The sequence below is a fragment of the Capsicum annuum genome, chromosome 7 (assembly GCF_002878395.1).
Source record: "Capsicum annuum cultivar UCD-10X-F1 chromosome 7, UCD10Xv1.1, whole genome shotgun sequence".
NCBI lineage: Eukaryota > Viridiplantae > Streptophyta > Magnoliopsida > Solanales > Solanaceae > Capsicum > Capsicum annuum.
The window spans coordinates 28,761,003-28,782,591 of record NC_061117.1 but is presented as its reverse complement, the minus strand read 5'-3'; the positions used below and the strand labels follow the sequence as shown (position 1 = coordinate 28,782,591).

The window sequence follows — 21,589 nt, the reverse complement described above, 5'->3', positions numbered from 1 at the left end:
CCATGAAATATAGTTTTTGCCTGAACTTTGAAGGGCAACGAACTCACACTTCGTAAGATTGTTAGCCATAAAAATAGGAAGGAAAATAATAATACCTTAGCCTTTAAATTTGAGATGGTAGAGTTTCGTGCGGATAACGTGTTATAAAACAATAAAGAACAAGAAGAAGAGTTGAGAGAATAGATTGAGCGATTCTTATTTCTTTTTTTTGAGGGATAATTTACAATGAAGGAAACCTTTCTATTTATAGGGGGAATTTGCCCCTAGTATGCCATAAAAAAAGGAAGAAAAATAATAATACCGTAGCCTTCAAATTTAAGACTGTAGAGTCTCGTGCTGATAACGTGTTATAAAACAATAAAGAACAAAAAAAAGAGTAGAAAGATTAGATTGAGTGATTCTTATTTCTTCTCTTGGGGGGATGATTTACAATGAAGAAAGCCTTTCTATTTATAGGGGGAATTTGCTTATTTTCACACTAAAAACAAATACATCAAACCCTGATAGACATCAAATAGATATTGATAGATCTTGATAGACATTCACTATAACTGATATATATCATAACAATTCTTTTATTGTATATTCAATATAGCTTCTTCACTAACAAAATAAACTTTTAGGTAGTGTTTAAACGTGACATAATTCATACTATTACTCGTAGGGACTTCTACTACTAGGGACTAAGAAAACCTAATTGATCGTTTGATTTGATTTAATGCGAATAAGAAAATAAAACAAAATTATGAATGTAGTGATGTTAAACAAAATATATAATAGGTCAACATATCTATAAATTTTGTGGTAAAAAATATGTTCGATGAAAGTTGAAATTAAAAGTTACTAAAATTGCACTTTTTTTCTTTTTTGAAATGGATTAGACAGCAAATTAACATAAATAAATTAAAATAAAGTAAAGAGACTAGAAAAATAAGACAAATAAAAGAAAAATGACATGAATAAATTAAAATAGAGTGAGCGTAATAAAGGAAAGTTGCTTCTCATCTTAAATGTAAGGTGACATAAAAAGAAAAAAAATATTAAATTTATATAATAATAATAATAATAATAATAATAATAATAATAATAATAATAATAATAATAATAAAAAATTAAAAGTGTGAAGGCTTTACAAATGTCATTTGAACTTTTTGCCCTTCATTAAAAGTTTTTACTTTAAACAAAATCATCTTTTCACTATTTTTTCTAAAATTTAAGAGTTGAAAATTAATTAAACATATTTATGGTAAATATTTTCTTATTAGAAATTATCAAAATTAATGACAACTAATATTATTTTAATTTGTTTAAAAATTATAAATCAAATAAATTTGATTTTAAGAAAATTTAAATTTTTTTATAAATATATTAAATTCATTAACACTTGAAACTTCTGACGATAAAATATATATGTGGTTACAATAAAATATATGTTTTAAACTTTTTACACATTATTAAAAATATTCGTAATAGATAAAATTATTTAGTGTTAAATAATTAAAAATTTCAAACATTCATAATAGATAAAATTATTTAGTTATAAATAATACGTGTAATTAAACTACTTAGATTAAAAAGGAAAGGAAGATAAATAAATTGAAAGAGTAAGGATATAGTATTGCACTCAAAAACCAAGGAAAATACAAAAACAAGCATCTCTCCCCCCCTTCTCTCCCCCAAAAAAAGGTAGTAGTAAAAAAAACTTAGGAAGGGAGTGGGGGTGGGGGGAGCGAGTTGGGGAAGAAGTTGAGAAGAGAGAAGCCTAAACAAATACCTAAAGCTAAAAGAGAAACCAATTCTTGATTTTCACCAAATACCAAATTTGCTTTGCTTTGCTATTTCTCCTTGAAGTTTTCAACTTTCTTGCATTTTGCTCAAAGTACAGTGTTCAAGTTGATATCTTTAGTGGAAAAAAGATGCCTAGACCAGGACCAAGACCTTATGAGTGTGTTAGAAGAGCTTGGCATAGTGATAGACACCAACCCATGAGAGGTTCTATCATACAACAAATTTTCAGGTACTCTTTTGGGGGCAATTTTTGTGTTCTCTTGATTTTTTGTTATGCTTTCTTGTTTTTTTGTTATCTGAAAAGGGTGTTTACTATCTTGGTTTGATCAGGGTTGTAAGAGAAAGACATAGTGTTGTTACAAAGAAGAATAGAGAATGGCAACAGAAACTTCCTGTCGTTGTCTTGAAAGCTGAGGAGATTATGTATTCCAAAGCTAACTCTGAGGTACTTTTGGTTGAAGGGTTTTCTTGAATTTGGATTATAATTTCAAGAATCTTGATTGTATGCTTTTGTTATTGTTGTTGTTGGTGGTGGTGGCGGCGATGTCCCTTTTGTGAATTAGGCTGAATATATGGATCCTGAAACACTTTGGGATAGGGTAAATGATGCCATTGATACCATTATTAGGAGAGATGAGACTGAGACTGGACAACTATTGCCTCCTTGTATTGAAGGTACCAAAGTTCACAACTTTCTTTGTTTTAGCTCAATTGCACAGCAAGAGCCATTTTATGTTGCTTTTGGATTTCGGACTGATTATGTGTATCTTGTTTAACATGAAACTTTGCTGCTCAGCTGCTCTTAATCTTGGCTGTATACCGGAGAGAGCATCTAGGAGCCAGCGGAACAGTATGCCTAGGAGTTACCTCAGCCCAAGAACTCAAGAACCTCATTGTGTACCTCCTAAAGTTTTTAGTAGAAGTGGCAATGAGCTAAACTCTAACTCAGCGTTACCTATTCGCTCTTCAAACCAACCATTGTTCTTGAGACCTTCAAATGTCAATTCACCAAGATTAGTTTCAGAGTTTGACAGGCCTGTAGTGCCCTGCATCAACAATCTAGGTGCTTCCTCAAGTGGGAAAGCCATTATTATTCCGGAAAGTAGTAGTTCTTTGGATGTGGGTTCAGTATATCCATTGTTTTATGGTACTGATCTTCAGCCTGAAGTTTCTCCGTTGGTCCCCCGAGAACCTCAACATAACGTAATCGTTGGTAAACCTGTATATCCGACTATCGTCGAGTCTTCTGAAATCAGCTGCTTCCCGAGCTTGTTTCCTTGCAGGAGAGATGATATTCAAGAAAAATCATATCAACCAGATTATAGGGACAATATTAGGAGGGTGCCTGAATTGGACTGTGATTTGTCCTTAAGGTTGGGTTTCTCTGCAAACTCTGGCATGCAATTGCAACAAGGTCAAACTAGTTGCATTGGTGATTTCAGGCGAAGCGACGATTCTCATGAAGGAGACCAGTTCAAGCTTATGTTGACCAGTAAAGGGAAAGAGTTTACTTTCTTTCCTGCGGAGTCTGCCAATAGTCCATCAGGAATGCATAGAGCTCATGAAAATTTGGAGGGTTATGGTCACAATACAGAAACACTATTTAGGATGCATAAAATGCCTGTTAGACCAAGTGATGCATTTCAGGGAAGATATGAGTTCGACGCTGTGTCAACCAGCAAAGACAAAGAGCATCCTTTCTTTCTTGCAGAATCTGCCAATAGTCCCTCCGGTTTGCAAATAGGTCGGGCGAATTTAGAGGGTGAACATCAGAATGCTGAAACACTACTTAGGAAACGTAAGATGCCATTCCATAACAATATGGAACTTGGACAATTTTTGTGGCAAGATGAGCGAACTTTGAACCGTTTTCCTGGTCAAATGAAAAGGCCAGGTTTGTAGTCTGTAGACAGGTCCATTTTGTTGTATGATAAAATTTTGAGAAAAGAGAAGTTTAGTATGCCTCCTTTGCATTTTATCTTCCAATTTTGATTGAATATGATCTCTTTCTTTGTTGAATTAGCACATAAAAATGTGTAAAAGAGGAATTTAGAACTAACCAAAAATCCAGCAAGTTAACTTGACAGCAATGAGCTGGGATGAATGGCTTCAAACATTTGCTCGGTTAGTTGAGTATGTTTATGAAGCTTGGTGATACAATGTAACAGTTTATGCTATGACCTTGGAGTGCCAGGTTTAAGGTTAGGTGTTAACACTGTTGTTTGTGTATCCATCGTTAAAGCACTTATTGGCCACTGTTAGTGTCAAGCAAATTTTACTTGTTTATTCTCTTTATGTCAAAACTTTTTTTTACAAAAGTATCATCATGAATGAAGCGGAATAGGCCGTGTTCCAAAATTGTCAATACAGTAGGTTGGTGGATGATGACGTGAATCAGAGACTATTTTTGTGGGACAAGAAAAGTGCCAAAGCCCCCATCCTGGTTTTTCCATTACCTAAGTGCTATATTAAGTAGTTTGTGAATCTGCTACTTTTTCATCATATCTGTTCATGTTGAAGCGATAAGATTTCCCTGTTGATTAGCTTCTTTGTTCCCTGGAAACTGTAAATGCTAATTATCATGGCATGCTAATTATGAGGAGTCACATGTTTAATTCTTGAAAGGCTACTTTATACTATCTCCTTTGTAGTGATCTGCATCTGTGAGCGCGTGTGCTTGAATCTGCGCTCTAATTTTTGGCCTCACATTTGTTGGTCAATTTCTTACCCGAGTCTGTTCCACATACCGACTAGACAGAAAATATTTCTGGAAAGAAGTCTTTCGTGCCTTTTGGGTTTGCTGGTGCCTATATGTTTGAAGAATTGATCTTTTGCGTTTCATTTTGCCTTGTATTTGCATTGCACACGTGGAAAGAGATCTGGACTGCATTGCCAAAACCTTGCCTACACTTGATGTATATCCAGTGCTGGGGAGTGCTTGACGCCAGGCAAGTTTTCCATTTCGTTAATTGATCACTTTTAGTCATGCAAAAATAGAATCATATCCATTTCATATTTGCCTGATTTCCAACTACAAATAAAGTTATATTGACAGTAATGTAATGCATAAGTGTGTTTTATATTGACAAAATGGTAATGCAATTTCTGATTCTTAAATTTAATTGGAATCTGCTGATTGCCACAGTTGAGAGGTGATTTTAATTTGAGTTTTATATGATTTAGGCGTAAGATCAGTTCAGATCGTTGTTGGACAGCTTTAACAAGTTTGAAGTGATGATGTCTATCGCATGGAAGAAAATGATTCTCCGCCACCGTAAAAGACAAGTTTGGTCCGTAACCTTGAACGTTTTCCCCAGAAACCTGTTCACAGGCTTGGAGTAAGATTACTGTGATTGACTAGTTGAAATAGAAGAAGAGAGTTGGGAAAGCATCTCTTTTAAGTGGGCGTTTTAGCTAAGTAATTAAAAGCCCTATCTTGCAGTGTATTGCCTAAAATACGCCATAGTGAACACACCTCAGGTTATGAACTGCTAACTAATTTTTGGAGATCCTGTTCTTTTTTTTTTCCTGTGAAACTTTTACTTGTTTATAAAACTTCCTAACTATCAAGTCAAAATTGCTATGCAGTATGAAGAATTCGGCTTCTAGGGTTGAATCATTTGTTGATCATAATTAGATGCACTCTTAGCAATCTTGTTGCTGCCTGCTTTTAGAAGCTAAGTATTCAAAAGTAAAGAGGTCGTTTGCTATGGTGTTCAAGAACAATGCTGAATAGAGTGTATTAATAATACTTGTATTAACTATGCCGAGCTGAGATTATCTGCCATGCTCGGTTTGATTTGGCGTATTAAAAATAACATGCATTGCATGATTTCTAAAAAGAAATTGTTTATGAAAATACCAGATACCCTCCACAAAATACGGTGGAAAGGATGTGGAAAAAGGTTTTGACGGGCAATTGTGTCTTTAACTATGCTCATGCATGCATTTAAAACTCTTGCATTGTTAATACCATGTATTAGTTATGTGAAGCTAGATGAATGCCTTGTTTTATTTCAGGTCAAAAGGTCCTACCTATAATAAGTGCATATCTTGTGAATTGTGATATTGACCATCAATGATGTTGCTGTCTGTTTTCTAGAAAGCATTTTTGCTGAACAGGAAAATCAAGCTTTTGGTAGCTAATTCTTGGATATGCTCTGCTTACAGAAAAGGTCTCTGCTGCTGTATATGTCAAAAAGTTGGAACTTTTTCCATCAGGCCTGCCAAATACATCCACGAATGTTGGGGCTTAGTTTGTTGTGAGCCTCTTGACTTCTCTTAGATGAAATTACTGGAGACTTCTGTGGAGAAAGAAAAGGTAAAATGTTTCCTTTGTTGTATTTTACTGATTAGAAAAAAGGAAAGAAAGATAAAATGTTTCTCAAATTAGACACCCAAGCCTTGATTGGACAGAATACTTGTGCTTATGGGAGATATTACATATCTTATGGAACTAGTTGAGGTGCGCGCAAGCTAACCTGTACATTATTAAGCATTACAAAATTCAAATTTTTCTTTAGTAGCAACACCTAAAGAAAACTTCTTCAAAATAAAATTTAAAATCGTCGAATGAGGATGACCCAAGCGACAATGCCATAGCTGAAAAGGAACTTTTATAGAGGCAAGATTGATGGATATTGGTGTTCTGGGTGGATGTTGTGGCCACTCGTAAAGTCCATTCTAATTCCGGCATTGTACCAACGGCTTCTGAGTATACAGGTCCTTCACAAGAAAAGTAAAAGGAAAAAATTCAATAGATGTGTTAGATTGTCTTGACAAAATTTGGCTACAAAAATAAGATTTTTTTTAATTGATGGAGCACATAGAGTGTTAGAAAGCCTGAAAGAAGAATTAGATGCTTGTATCTGAGCTGAACCAGTATGATTAATAGAAATGGTTATGTTGTATGGAGCGGAGTGTTGGCCAGTTAAGAATTCTCATATCCAAAAGTTGAAGGTGGCGGAAACGAGGATGTTGCGTTGGATGTGTGGTCTTACAAGGGCTGACAAGGTTAGGAATGAGATTATTCGGGAGAAGGTGGGAGTGGTATCGGTGGAGGAAAAATGCGGGAAGTGAGGTTGAGATGGTTTGGTCATGTGATGAGGAGGAGCACGGATGCCCCAGTTCGCAGGTGTGAGAGGCTGTCGTTAGATGGTTTCAAGTGGGGTAGGGGTAGACCGAAGAAATACTGGAGAGAAGTGATTAGATGTGACATGGAGCTGTTTCAACTCACTGAGGATATGATCCTGGATAGGAAGGTTTGGAGGAAAACATTTGGGTAGAGGGATAAGGTGGGTGGATGAATCGTAGTCAGTAGTTAGGGGGGCTTTGGTTTCTTTTGTTTGGTAATGTACATTATTTTTGTGGATGTCGTATGTATGTTAGTTTTATCATGTATGTTAGTTTTATCATGTTTCATACTTTGGATGTTTTTGTATATTGTCCTGTGTCTTGAGCCGGAGGTCTATCGGAAATAACCTCTCTACTTCTTTAGAGGTAGTGGTATGGATTGAGTACACTCTACGCTCCCCAGACCCCACTTGATGGGAATATACTGGGTTTGTTGTTGTTGGTGTTGTTGTTTTACAATCACCCATGGATATTCCCTCATTGCCTGTATACTCTTTAAGATTGTGAGGTTCAGCCGTGACATGATGAGTCGCACTAGAATCCAGAACCCGAGTTTTCTGCTGATTGCAAACTAGAGGCAAAGTTGGCCTTAGCTTCAAAATGATTGTGCGATTTGGAACGACATACATCTACAGTGTGACCAAATTTTTGGCACAATTGGCATCGAACAAATTGTCTTGAGTTTGATCTCCAATTCTGCTAATTTTGAAGCTGGGTTGTCGAGGAGCAGATTGGTTCCACTGTTGATTGTTGAAGCGACAATTGTTCTTGTTAGACTGATGTGGCATGTTTGTCTTCTGTGCTATAACAGCTGTGATATTGGAGGATGACTTCTCGAGATCTTGGTACTTGAGGAAAAGCTCATGATCTGTGAGCTTGTGCAACAATTCTTCAAAATTCAATGAAGAATCTCTTGCTGTTATAGCGGCAGAGATTTCACGATACTCGGGGCCCAGGCCACTTAGAATCTTGACAATAAGTTCATCATCTGTTACTGGTGATCCAACAACTTTGAGAGCATTAGAAAGAGATTCTTACCTCTTGTAAGTAATCTGCAACAGATTTAGAGGCTTTTTTGATATTTTGCAATTGGTCGCACAAGCTTAAAATGCGAGTGTGGCTCTTATTTGCGTAAGCCGTGAGAAGAGTCTTAGCAGATGGAGCTGTGGCAACAGTAGGCGCAATGATGGGATCGACAGATGCCATCATTGCTTGCTGGATCAGTTGGTCCTGAGAGAACCAAATTTGATATTTGGGATTTGGCATCGTAAGGTTATCTTGAGTAGAAGTCATTGGTGGTGCCGATTTTGATCCATCAAGATGTCCCATGAGTTGATGGCCATTGAGTAGCATCCCAAGTTGTGCTTTCTAAGTCAAGAAGTTGAGATTACCTTGCAATTTGATAGGTAACTGAGATGCGGGATTGAATTGTACCATATGAACAATAGGTGAAGCAGCAGAAGCATTGTTGTTGGTAGCAGTAGCATCACCAGAGTTAATAATTATTGGAGGGATTGTTTCTTGAGAGGCTACCATAGCGGGGGAGAGAAAAAGATCTAACTCGTAAGAGGCTAGAGGCTCTGATACTATATAAAATCAAATAGTGAGAAATAGTCGAAAGATGATTTTATTCCTTAAGCATCCAAACTTTTAAATACAATAAATAACAAGGGAAAAGGCATCGTTTCCACCCCAAACTATACCCGAAAAGTCTAAGCCACACCTAAACTATTGAAGTGACCTAATACACACCTAAACTACTTAAAAGTGCAATTTTTTACACCCTAAATCTGATGTGGAAAAAATATAATTATTTAATTAAAAAAAGGCACGTCTAAAATTAAAAATAACACCAAAAAAAAGTTAAAACTGAAAATTCCAATTCCAATTCATCTTCTTCTTCTCCAAAATCAAAAATCCCAAACTGAAAAAAAATCCAAATTCAAAACATCCATCTCCTTTTTCTTCTTCTCCAAAATAAAAAATTCCCAAACTGAAAAAAAGATCCAAATTCAAAACATCTATCTTCTTCTTCTCCAAAATTAAAAATTCCCAAACTAAAAAAAAGATCCAAATTCAAAACATCAATCTTCTTCTTCTTCTTCTTCTTCTCCAAATTCAAAAATCCCCACCATTCATCTTCTTCTTCTCCAAACCCAAATTAAACTGAAAATTTCAATTTCAATTCCAAGTTGCTAATGAATTTCGAACGATTAACAATGGGTGAAATTCCTCCTCCTTCTTCTTCCCCCAATTCAATTCAACCATCGACAAGTAGTAGTACAAGCGTCTCACTGACCTTGGCCCAACAACTTCACTAACTAATAATAGCCCTCACGTAGAAAGTAGGCCAAAAGGTTTGGTGACAATGAAAACAATTGAAACGGATGGAATGGCAAACAGGAGGAAGAAATGAGAGAAATATTGGGAGTATTAGGCAGAAAAGACCAAGAAGAGTATCTTAGGCTGGGGGAGAAGACCTTAAAATTGAACAAATTTTTAGCCATGTCCGGTCTTTTGCTCACGGGCCTAGCAGCAATTGTTTCTGCATTGTCAGGTCATTCTCCTCGTGGATCTTGGGCAGCCATGATAGGAATTGTTGGTGGCGCATTGGCAAGTGTAGTTAACACAATAGAACATGGTGGGCAAGTTGGAATGGAGAGAAGAGAAAATGGTGAAGTGTTTGGGCATTGAAGAAGAAGAAAAAAGATTTAAATTAAAAAGAAAAAAGAAGAATTTATGAAAATAATAAATTTCTTGTTTTTTCGGATGATGCTGACGTGGTGCTGATGTGGCGTTGACGTGGCAGCGTGTGTAAAACACCACACCACATGCAAGTGGTGTAATCCTGAAGGGTGTAAAAAGTATCACTTTTTTATAGTTAAGCTGTGTAATTGGCCACTAGTATAGTTTAGGTGTGGCTTAGACTTTTCGGGTATAATTTAGGGTGTAAACGATGCCTTTTCCCTAAATAACAACCTACAACTGAACTTTAGGAATCTAATTGCTACGTATACTCTTGAACAGTTGGAGTACAGATATACAACAACAATAAATTCCTACAATAGGAGGAGTCTTATACAAATACAAAAAAGCAGCAACTATATTAGTAAATTATTCTAATAATGATAATATAAAGTAATTATGCCTTACTTTATCCACTAATGATCCTCTTCAGGTTATCTTTAGCGATTTATGGGGACCATTGCCCGTTTTATCACTAGACAAAAAGTTATATTACTGTATTTTTGTTGATCAATACACCAAGTATACTTGGTTGTCTACAATTAAAAATAAAAGTGAAGTCAGCTCTTTGTTCCAAAATTTTTATCCTTTAGTAGGGAATTCTTTCAAAACAAAAATAAAATTTCTTTATTCGGATAGAGGAGGTGAATACAAAAGTCTTCAGTCCTATCTTCAAAGAAATGACATTGAACCATTTAGTTTCACCTCCCTACACGCCACAACGCATTGCCATAGCTGAACGTCGTCATCGTCATATTGTTGAAATAGCCAAAACCTTCTCTATGAAGCATCCCTACCACTAGAACTATGGTCTTTTGCCTACCATCATGCTGTTTATCTCATTAATCGACTACCCACACCCATCTTAAATAACGAGTCACCTTATCAAAAATTATTTGGTAAACCACCCAACTATGCGAATTTTAAAATTTTTGGTTGTCTTTGTTATCCATGGCTTAAATCCTACACCAAAAATAAGTTGGAGCCTAAGAGCCCGTTTGGATAGGCTGAAAAAAAGTGGTTGAAAAAAGTTCTTTAAAAGTGCTTTTGAAAGTGCAAACTTATTTTAAAAATAAGCAGTTAAGTATTTGGATAAAATTACTGAAATTGAAAAAAAGTTATTGATGTGTTTGGTAAATAATGCTTTTAAGCACTTTTTTTTTTGGTCAAAATGTCTGAAATACCCTTATAGCTGTTATAGCTGTTAATAATATTTAGGGTTTATTATTATTTTTTATTTTTAAAATGATTCAAATTAAAATTAATATATATATATAAAGAGTTTAAGTGTTGAATGTTTGTGTTTGAAAAAGATAGTTATATATTAAAAGATTATTTGTTTCTTCTTGGTTATGTTAAGAATTTCGTATCATTAAGGTGCAATTTGTGACGACACTTCATTTTCTTATTAAACTGGACTTGTTGCTTTTAACCTTCGAGGATAGTATTAATATATATGCCGAGCTTATCATTAAGGAAAATATATATTTTTAAAATTTGTTAACCAAACACAAACAACTTCTCATCGACAAAAATACTTTTTAAAAAAACATTTTGAAGAAAAACACTTCTTAAAAAAGCTGATTTTAGAATGTTGATCAAACAAGCTATTAGTTGGCTGGATTTTATTATATTTTTTAAATATTTTTTTATTATTAAATGACTAAATAATATATATATATATATATAAATTTATATTTTTAAAATATAATTAATAAAATAAATTTTTAGTAAATATTTTTAGGACGTTGTCAAGTCAAAGATTATCAATTATTTAAAAAAAGGGAAGGAGTATATTAAACCTTTATAAATTAAATCATTTTTTCTCCTCTCAAGTTTTCCTTTTGAATAGTCAATCTCTCATAAAAAGTGATATTTGGAGAGAGAATTTTACCATTGATAAATGGAAGCTTAAAACGCAAATTGAACTTTTGGGTTTTGACAGGTTTTTATTTAATGTGGTACAAAATATTTTTATAATTATTGTTACAGTAGGTAAAATTTAATTATTTCAATGTAATAAAAAAATAACTGTTTGATTTTACTATTATAATGTGTAAATTTAATAATTATACGTGAAATTAACTCTAATTATATGTAAAATTAACTCCATAATTTTGAGGTCGTTATATGTATTCTCTTTGTTTCTTTTACTTGAACTTTATATTAAACATAATTTTTTATTTAATTTAATAAATTAAAGAAATTTATTGTTATATGATTATTAAATAATTATATAAAATAATTTGATAAAACAAGCTCCTATTAAAATATGTTAGAGTATCAAATCAACAAGGGTAAAATTGGAATAAGTAATAATTATTAGGGACACAAATGTAATTTCATTGGTCAAACTTTAATAGATTATAAGCTGCAAAAAAAAAAGCTGGGATTTGCAGCTTCTTGTTTTTAGCCTTAAAAAAGCCAAAAATAATTTTTTTTAAGCAATTATAAAAATAGCCATACACCTTTTTAAGCAAAAAACAACTTATAATCTATTTTGACCAACTTATAATCTCTTTCAAACACCCACCAAGTCCACCCCTTGTGTGTATTTAGGCATTTCTTAACGCCATCATGCACACCTCTGCTTTGACCCAATGCAGTCGAAAATATTCATCAGTCGTGATGTTCTTTTTTATGAAAATTCTTTTCCTTTTAAAACAATGTTTCTACATGTAAGGAAAAACTTTTCTCAACTGACCTGGGAAGACGTTAACTCCAAAAAGGAAACTATGAAGTCAGCTACCATTCCAACACCCTCTACTAATATACCTCCACCTATATCACTGTCCTTAGAATCACAAAATACTAGCTCCTTCAATTTTGGCCAAGTACCAGTAGCTACTACAGCTAATCCAGGTAATTCTACACTTTCTTCTACTTCTTTTCAGCATAAAAAAATCTCAAACACACAACCTTCACCTTTGATAACATATCAAAGACGTATTATACCACTGCCCTTAGAATCACAAAATACTAGCTCCTTCAATTCTGGCCAAGTACCAGTAGCTACTGCAGCTAATCCACGTAATTCTAAACTTTCTTCTACTACTTCCCAGCATCACAAAATCTCAAACACACAACTTGCACCTTTGATAACATATCAAAGAAGTAAATCACTCTCTACACCAAATCCTGAATGCTCCATCTCTAGCCACTAATTCACCATTGACAGCTTCTTCACTTCCTGGCAGCGAAAGTCCCATCCCCAAACAACCCCCATGCCAATTCCAAAGCCTGTAGTAAATCGAATGACCACTAGGTCCCAGAATAATATTACCAAGCCCAAAAGACAATTCAGTTTTCTAACTCACTTCACTACTACACCAACAACCTTAAAAAAAGCAACATCCACAAAGAGTGGAGACAAGCTATGCAAGTAGAATATGATGCTTTAATGAAGAATTAGACTTGGGAATTGGTACCACGAGACTCAACGAAGAATGATGTGGACTGCAAATGGTTGTATCGCATTAAAAGAAAAGCAGACGATTCTATAGATCGATACAAAACTCGCTTTGTTGCAAAGGGGTTCACACAACGCCCTGGCTTGGATTTTCATGAAACTTTCAGTCCAGTTGTTAAGCCAACAACAATGCGACTTGTGTTATTCATAGCAGTGCAACACAATTGGTCGATTCATCAACTCAATGTCAACAATGCTTTCCTCCAGGGCCAGTTGACTGAAGAGGTTTTTATGTCTCAACCTTAAGGATTTATCAATTCCCAATTCCTTTCTCATGTTTGTAGATTAAAAAAGCTATTTATGGTCTTAAACAGGCCCCTCGGGCTTGGTATAGTTCATTGCATAATCATCTACAGAAAATGGGATTTAGTAAATCTGAATCTGACACCTCTTTATTTATTTTGAAGAATTTGGTTGCTACTGTTTACGTGCCCGTTTATGTTGATGACATTTTGATCACGGGAAGTCATCCCAGCTTGATTAAACATGTTATTGATTCCTTGGGTTCTCGTTTTTCTCTAAAGGATCTTGGCAATTTGAACTACTTTTTGGGTGTGGAAGCAAAAAAAGTGCCAGAAGGTTATTCTCTCTTAGTCGAAATACATTCTTGACATTCTGTTTGAATTGGATATGCAAAATTATAAAGGAGTTTTGACACCAATGTTCTCTGGTAAACTACCTCAGGCAGCTGATAATTCTCTACGTGCGAATGGTACACTCTACAGGCGCACCCTCGGTAAGTTGCAATATTTATCATTTACACGACTTGACATTTCTTATATTGTCAACAAACTGTCATAGTTTATGCATGATCCTACTGATGAACAATGGAAGGCGATTAAAAGGATATTACGGTATCTCAAAGCCACGGCAACTTCAGGTCTTCGTATTCGTCGCGACTCGAACTGCAATCTTTACATGTATGCTGATGCAGATTGGGCGGGAGACCCGAATGTCAGAGTATCCACATTAGGCTATGTTTTTTTCTTTGGGCGCAATCCTGCCAGTTGGTCGTAAAAACAACAAGAAGTTGTAGCTCGCTCATCTACTGAAGCAGAGTACAAATCGATTACAAATGCTTTTGCGGAACTCACATGGGTGCGCAACTTGCTCAATGAACTGTGTATCACCATTCCAAACACACCCCCAATCTTCTGTGACAATGTAGGCGTAACTTATCTCTGTCATAATCCAGTGTTCCATAGCCGTATGAAACATATTGCTGTCGACTTTTGTTATGTTAGGAACCAAGTTCAAGCGCATCGGGTTCTTGTCAAACACACTCGTGCTTGTGATCAACTCGCTGATACACTTACCAAACCATTGCCAAAACCAGCCTTTGCAAGGTATCGTTCCAAGTTAGGCGTTGGTGCACCACACCTAACTTAAGGGGGCATATTAAGCATAATTATTTTATATTATCATTATTAGAATAATTTACTATTATAGTTAATGCTTTTTTGTATTTGTATAAGACTCCTCCTATTGTAGGAGTTTATTGTTGTTGTATGTTTGTACTCCAACTGTTCAGGAGTATATGTAGCAATTAGGTTCCTTAAGTTCAACTGTAGGTTGTTATTTATTGTATTTAAAGTTTGGTTGCTTAAGGAATAAAATCATCTTTCGACTACTTCTCACTATCTGATTTTATATACACCACTGCGATAAAACAAAGTTCCTTTTCTGATCCAGATCAAAAAACTTAACAAGACTTCATGGGTTGTCTTACATTCCTAGAGCTTTAGTCAAGTTGTAAGAGCGATGCATGAAATGTGCAGGTTATTTGGACATTACGAGTTTGAATGCTGCCACAAACAAAAAGCCTTAAAGCTTTAAATTTAAGCGGAGAATGGTAGAATGAAGGACCTATTATCCATCTACTAGAGTGTAAACTTGACTAGTCATATTAGAAAAGAAGAATGTGGTTTGATTTTAGGCGTCTCTTTTTGGCAACTAATCTATAGTTGCAACTCTGTAGATGAAGGTTATACCTCTTGAGAATTGTTTGGAGGTCCTCCATTCAAGGCCGTGATCTAGCGGTTAATGAAAAGGTGAAAACCATGGGAATTCAAGGTTAATCCAGTATAGACAAAAAAACACTTAAGTGATTTCTTGTCATATGTCTTATTCTGTCTTATTCTTGATGGTCAGAGTTACCCTCTACCTATGTTGGTGGAAAGTAAGAAAACAAAGAACAACTCACTTCCCATATGTTGTCTCACATTGATCGAGGGTTGAGTTGTTTTTCTTCTTATATGGTGTTGGACAATCTTCATCTCTTGAGCTTTTGAGGTCGAAGTTGGCCTAAGGTCATGGTATGAGACCCATCCTTGTTATTGTGTGCCTCTACGTTATGTTGTCCATGCTTCAGTTGGCATATTAATAGTGCAGACTAGCCACTTCTCAACATTGTAATTCAAAAATAACCACGAGTTTGAGTTCCCTAACAACATCTTGGAGATTCACGTGTGAAATTTTGAATTCCATGATAGTGTCTACTTCTCAATTACTGGGACTGAAAAGTGTTTATTTGTGTATCTCTTACCTTAGTTATCCAGTCTGGATGTGTGGGGGTGTTAATCCCACATTGGTTGATTGCCATCTTATATAACTTGGAGCAAGTCTCACCTCGTAAGCTAGTTTCTGTGGTTGAGTCAGACTCATCGCTTTTTTATGACATCTTCATGTAAAGTTTTAGAGATGTCAATATTGAAGTTTCCAAACAAATCAAATTGTGATGCATTTATGGAAGATTTTAGCATCTTTGATCAAATCAGCAGCTAATTATGATTACGTGCCTTTTAAAAATGGCTTGTTTTATCATATTCAACTCATAATAATTTTACAAGTCATTATCTGAATCTTACATGAATGTCCTGTCTCTTTCAAGTCAAAGTGTCTTAGATTGATGAGAGAAAAGGCATCTGGTGCTAAATATGAAAAAAGTGGTAAGTTTGTACATCAGAACTGGCAAATAAATCCAAGAAGTTTTTACCTTTTTTGGTGAAGAAAAGTGGTAAGATTTTGTACCAGCTACTGTATACTCCTTTATAATGTTTTTGTTTTCATATTGCTATGTGCCTTCTTTTAACCACTGGTTAAATATCTGCTCTCTGGTTCAAGTTCTCGTTGAGACAAAAAACATTACGACTAGGTGATTCTTTCCATCTATCTTGTCCTTGGTGAACCGGAATTTACTTAGTATCTGTTGCTGGTGAGAGGTGATAGGTATCTTGTGAATTTAGTCAAGGTGATTGAAAGCTGGCTTGAACACCACGGTTATCACAAAAAATCTGCTATCTAGTTTAGCTTCTTGATTACCTTTAAATGTATGTACTAGAGCTTTATGTGGTGAAAGAAGGCATAAAGTTTTTCCCTCTTTTGTAGATATAGTAATCTACACTATCCAATGCATGAGGGCTGCTAGAGTGCACCTTTTTTTATGGACAGATATCTGGATTACATTATTGAAGTGGACAGATTTGGTTAGCATTTGTCATAGATTTAGTTGATACTTGGAAAAATGTGTTTTTGAAGTTGTGTTGAAAAGTAGTTGTTGGATGTGAAGTTAGTGTTTAAATATACATTTTACTTGGAAAAGAATTTGAAGTTCGGTAAGTGGAAGTTAAAATTTCACCCAAAATTTTCAAACCAAACGACCCCGACCATTTGGTACGGCAGAAAAAAGAAAAAAAGTTTGGGAAAAAGTTTAAGATTAAATTTATTTTGTGGTATAAATTATTAAATAATTTTTGAACTAAATTATTAAATAATTTTTGAACTATTTTATTTCATTATTTGTACTAAAATGCATGTGGACATGTGGGTGTATAATGTTATTCCTTAATGCAAAGAGTAAACAACCACAATTAATCTGCATAGCTTATCTAAAGCACAAGAATATGTGGAACGAGAGAATTAAATGACTTGTTCATAAATGGTTCACATTTATCCAAGTGACGGTTTATTCATTTGTAATTCTGTTACTAATAGATCTCTTTTTAGAAGAGTTAATTAAGTTACTTGTCTTTATAATAAGTTGTTATTAAGACAAGAATATTCATTACAATAATTCTTACATTCTTCTGGTGGATGAAATAAACCGTAAATGATGTGACTATTTGAGTATTATTTGTAAATTAAAGATGCAGAAATATAGAAAATAAATACTCTCCTTTTTTCTTGGTAACTCAGATATGCATTAAATAAAGGTTTAAAGCAGCCTTAGTTCGGCTATATCACAAAAATAGCAGGGAATTGATCATCTGAGACCCTGTTGCTACAAACAGATCTGCTGAAAGAGCTACCAGCTAGATCTTCCCAGAAAACTGAGCACAAAAGGGGTGGTGTTACAAAAACATGAGTCTTGTCAAAAAAATTCAAAGTTGCTCCCTTCTCGGCCATCATGTCAGCAACTCTGTTTTGTTCCCTGAAGCTATGCTGAACAGTCGGTCCTCCCAAGCTCCTTAGCGTTGACCTGCAGTGATTAATAAGTGGATCATATAGAAGGTTGCCTTTCTGTAATATGATTATGACTTCTTTAGAGTCAATGTTAATTTCCAGAGGCCTTAGATTGTGCTCAATAAAAAGTTCCAGGCCTTCTTTGAGAGCACACATCTCCATGAGGTTGTTGGTAGCATGGGTAAAGCTTTTGCTGAAGCCAATTATCCAGTCTCCTCTACCATTTCTGATTATCCCTCCTATACCCCCCATTCCCCGGCTTCCCTGAAGGATAATTCCTTCTTAATTAATGCAAAGATTAAAAACTCTTATATCTCTCTGTAATAAATTTGTGTGAACATTCGTAAGTCATAGGAGTTAATAGGATGTGGGAGTTACTACTTCATAAATGTATATTTATTCAAATGACGATTAAATGTAGCTTTGTGAATGAAAGATATTCATAAATCTTGAAAGTACTACCCTTTATGACTTGTCATTAATTTAAGAGTAATGTTAATTTATGTACATTAACTCATGAAACGTAAATGATATACCTATTTAAGGAGTATCATTTGAGAACTAAAGATGCAAGAAGAAACCATAGAAAACAAAATACTCTCCCCCCTTCATCAATTCTCTACCGTAATCTTGGCTTCCTATTCTTTGACAATTTTGGGCAATTGGTTTGGGCAACCTCCAAACTTTCAGCCACGAGTGCACGTGTTTGGAAGTAGCTGTGGAACCTTGGGGAGCGACCGGCTAGAAGGATTTGCACCGGAGTCGGGCCGAAATCGCTTCCAAGGCAGTGGCTTGCTATGACACAGTGTTTGTGATAACTCTCTTACTATTATTAACTCTTATCCAATATCAATATTATAGTAGCATAAAAGCTATTTTCTTACATACAATATTGATAAATGGCCATTTCTTTGAACAAAATTTTTCCTGATTTGTCAAAGTTAGAGCCATTGGACGAAAATAATTTTAAACGTTGGTCACAAAACCTTTTTATTTTCATAGAACAGTTAGAAGTTGATTATGTTTTGTTTAATGATGGTTCTAGCATCATTACTGGTTTTAATACCATTATGATTGTTGATGAATTTGGTACCATGACTAATATAAATGCTAAAGGGCATTTATTGAGTCATTTGACTAATATTTTTTTTCTCTTGTTACTAACAAATCTACTAAAGAAATATGGGATAGTTTGCAAAACTCAAAAATAGGGGGGACAAAATGATGTCCAAGTTCATCTTGTTGAGAATGATGACGTGATTGCGGCAGTAGTCATCGAGACGAACTTGATGTCTAACAAGACTGAGTGGGTGTTGGACACAGGAGCCTCAAGGCATTTCTGCGCCAACAAAGAGTTATTCCATGACTTTGAGGAATCCACCAATGGCGAGTGTGTCTACATGGGTAACTCCACTACTGCTGGAGTTTTGGGTAAAGGAAAAATTTTACTTAAATTAACTTCTGGAAAAATATTATCCTTGAACGATGTTTTGTATGTTTCCTCGCTCCGTAGAAATTGTTTCTGGAGCACTTCTCAACAAAGTAGGTTTTAAACTTGTTTTTGAAGCTGACAAAATAATTATTTTTCGTGGAGGAAATTTTGTTGGGAAGGGATACCTTAGTGGGGGCTTATTTGTGCTGAACATTGATCAAGAGATTATCAATAATGCAAATATTCTTAATTCTGCTTATATTGTCGAGTCTATTAATTTATGGTATGGTAGGCTAGGTCATGTTGATATTGCTTCTATTAAAAGACTTAGAAAAATGAGATTAATTCCTACAGTAAATATTGATGATATTTCTAAATGTCCTCTGTGTGTAGAAGCAAAGCATGCTAAGAAACCTTTTAAATATGTGACTAGTAGAAAGACCGAATTGCTCGAACTAGTACATTCAGACTTAGCAGATTTTAAGAACGCTATTAGTAAAGGTGGAAAGAAGTATTACATTACTTTTGTTGATGACTTTTCTAGGTACACTAAGGTATACCTCCTTAAGTTTAAAGATGAGGCTGAAAGCATGTTTTTAAAATTTAAAGCAGAAGTAGAAAATCAATTAGACAGGAAAATCAAGAGATTTAGATCTGGCGGGGGGTGGTGAATATAATACTAAAACTCTAGAAGATTTTTGTAAGAAAAATGGTATTATTCATGAGTTTAGTGGTCCTTATACTCCCCAACAAAATGATGTAGCTGAACGAAAGAATAGAACTCTTAAGGAAATGATGAATTCTATGCTTTTAAGCTCAGGTCTACCTTACTATATGTGGGGGAAGCTGTCTTATCTGCATGTTACATTCTTAATAGAGTCCCTCATAAAAAGTTAGATAGGACCTCATATGAATTGTGGAAAGGATTTGCTCCTAACTTAAAATTTTTGAAAGTGTAGCGGTGTTTGGCTAATGTTGGTGTATCTGATTTTAAATGAGTAAATGTAGGTTCTACGACCTTTGATACCGTCTTTGTTGGTTATGCTCAAAATAGTGCTGTATATAGATTTGTTTCATTAAATGATTATTCTATATGTGAATCTAGAGATGCAGAATTTTTTGAGCATGTTTTTCCTTTGAAAAATGATGTGCCTAGTGATGTGCAAAATAATACTTCTGTGTCTGTGTCTGTTAACTCTCATGTTTTGCCCGCTTCTGATGTTAATGCTAATGAGCATGAAAATGAAGCAATGAGTTCAATAGATGTGATATTTTGAAAAGAGGCTATTAAAAGTGAATTAGACTATAATTTCTAATCACGCATGGGACTTGTATGATTTACCTAAAGGTTGTAAACCCATAAGTAGCAAGTGGATATTCAAGAAGAAATTAAGCCCTGATGGTACAATTGATAAATATAAGGCTAGACTTGTGATTAGGAGCTTTAACCCCCTCAAAATAAAAGGTGTTGATTATTTTGATACTTATTCTCCTGTGACTAAAATAGCGACCATTAGAACTCTTATTGTTCTAGTTGATATTCACAATTTAGTGGTACACCAAATGGATATCAAAACTGCATTTTTAAATGGTGATTTAGAGGAAGAGATATATATGACTCAACCTGAGGGTTTTGTGGTCCCAGGACAAAAGGATAAAGTATGCAAATTAAGAAAGTCCTTTTATGGACTTAAGCAGGCACCTAAGCAGTGGTATGAAAAATTTGATTTCACATTAATAGAAAATGGTTTTGTTGTTAATTCATCTGATACCTTTGTTTATTCTAAAATAATAGGATCAGATTGTGTGACTATATGTTTATATGTGGATGACATGTTAATCTTTGGAACTAATGTGAATGTTGTAAATGAGACTAAGAAATTTTTATTTTCTAAATTTGAAATGAAAGACTTTGGAGAAGCTGATGTGATTTTAGGGATAAAAATTAAACGAACTGTTAATGATTTCTCTTTGTGTCAGTCTCATTATATTGAAAAGATGTTGAAAAGGTTTGGTTGTTTTGATGTAGTTTCAGTGAGAAATCCTTATGATTCTAGCATACACTTGAAAATGAATAAAGATTCTAGTATTTCTCAAATTGAATTTGCTAGAATAATTGGGAGTGTAATGTTTATCATGAATTATACCCAGCCTGATATAGCTTATGTTGTTAGTAGATTGAGTAGATATACTCATAATCCCAGTAATGAACATTGGCATGCTCTTCATTGCTTGTTAAGGTACTTGAGAGGTACTATGGATTGGTGTTTGCATTTTAATAAATTTCCTGCTGTTTTAGAAGGTTTTTGTGATGCAAACTGGGTGACTGACAATGATGAAGTTAACTCTACCAGTGGCTATGTGTTTACTTTGGGTGAAGGTGCTATTTCATGGAAGTCTTCAAAGCAAACTTGTATAGCACGTTCTACTATGAAATCGAATTTATTGCTCTCGAGTTGGCAAGGCAAGAAGCTGAGTGACTGAGAAATCTTTTGACAAATGTGCCTTTACGGAGAAGATAAATGTCACCAGTCTCTTTACATTGTGACTCACAGGTGGCA

The 21,589-nt window shown here is 34.7% G+C and overlaps 1 protein-coding gene across 4 annotated transcripts; it reads left to right on the top strand.

Moving 5' to 3' along the window:
* The first annotated feature begins 1,611 nt into the window (after positions 1-1,611).
* On the top strand, positions 1,612-18,059 carry LOC107877772. Of its 4 annotated transcripts, none has more exons than XR_007042667.1 (8): positions 1,612-2,017; positions 2,119-2,233; positions 2,352-2,463; positions 2,585-3,682; positions 4,664-4,736; positions 4,972-5,078; positions 5,959-6,109; positions 17,330-18,059. XR_007042667.1 is itself a non-coding variant. In XM_047393460.1 (6 exons), exons 1-6 carry the CDS (start codon positions 1,917-1,919, stop codon positions 5,021-5,023), a joined length of 1,551 nt encoding a protein of 516 aa, XP_047249416.1. In that variant the 5' UTR covers positions 1,612-1,916; the 3' UTR covers positions 5,024-5,295. The 4 variants fall into 4 exon arrangements, 1 of the variants encoding a protein (XP_047249416.1); XR_007042666.1 differs by having other exon boundaries at positions 4,972-5,268; XR_007042665.1 differs by having other exon boundaries at positions 4,972-5,268; positions 5,377-6,109.
* The last annotated feature ends 3,530 nt before the right edge of the window (positions 18,060-21,589 follow it).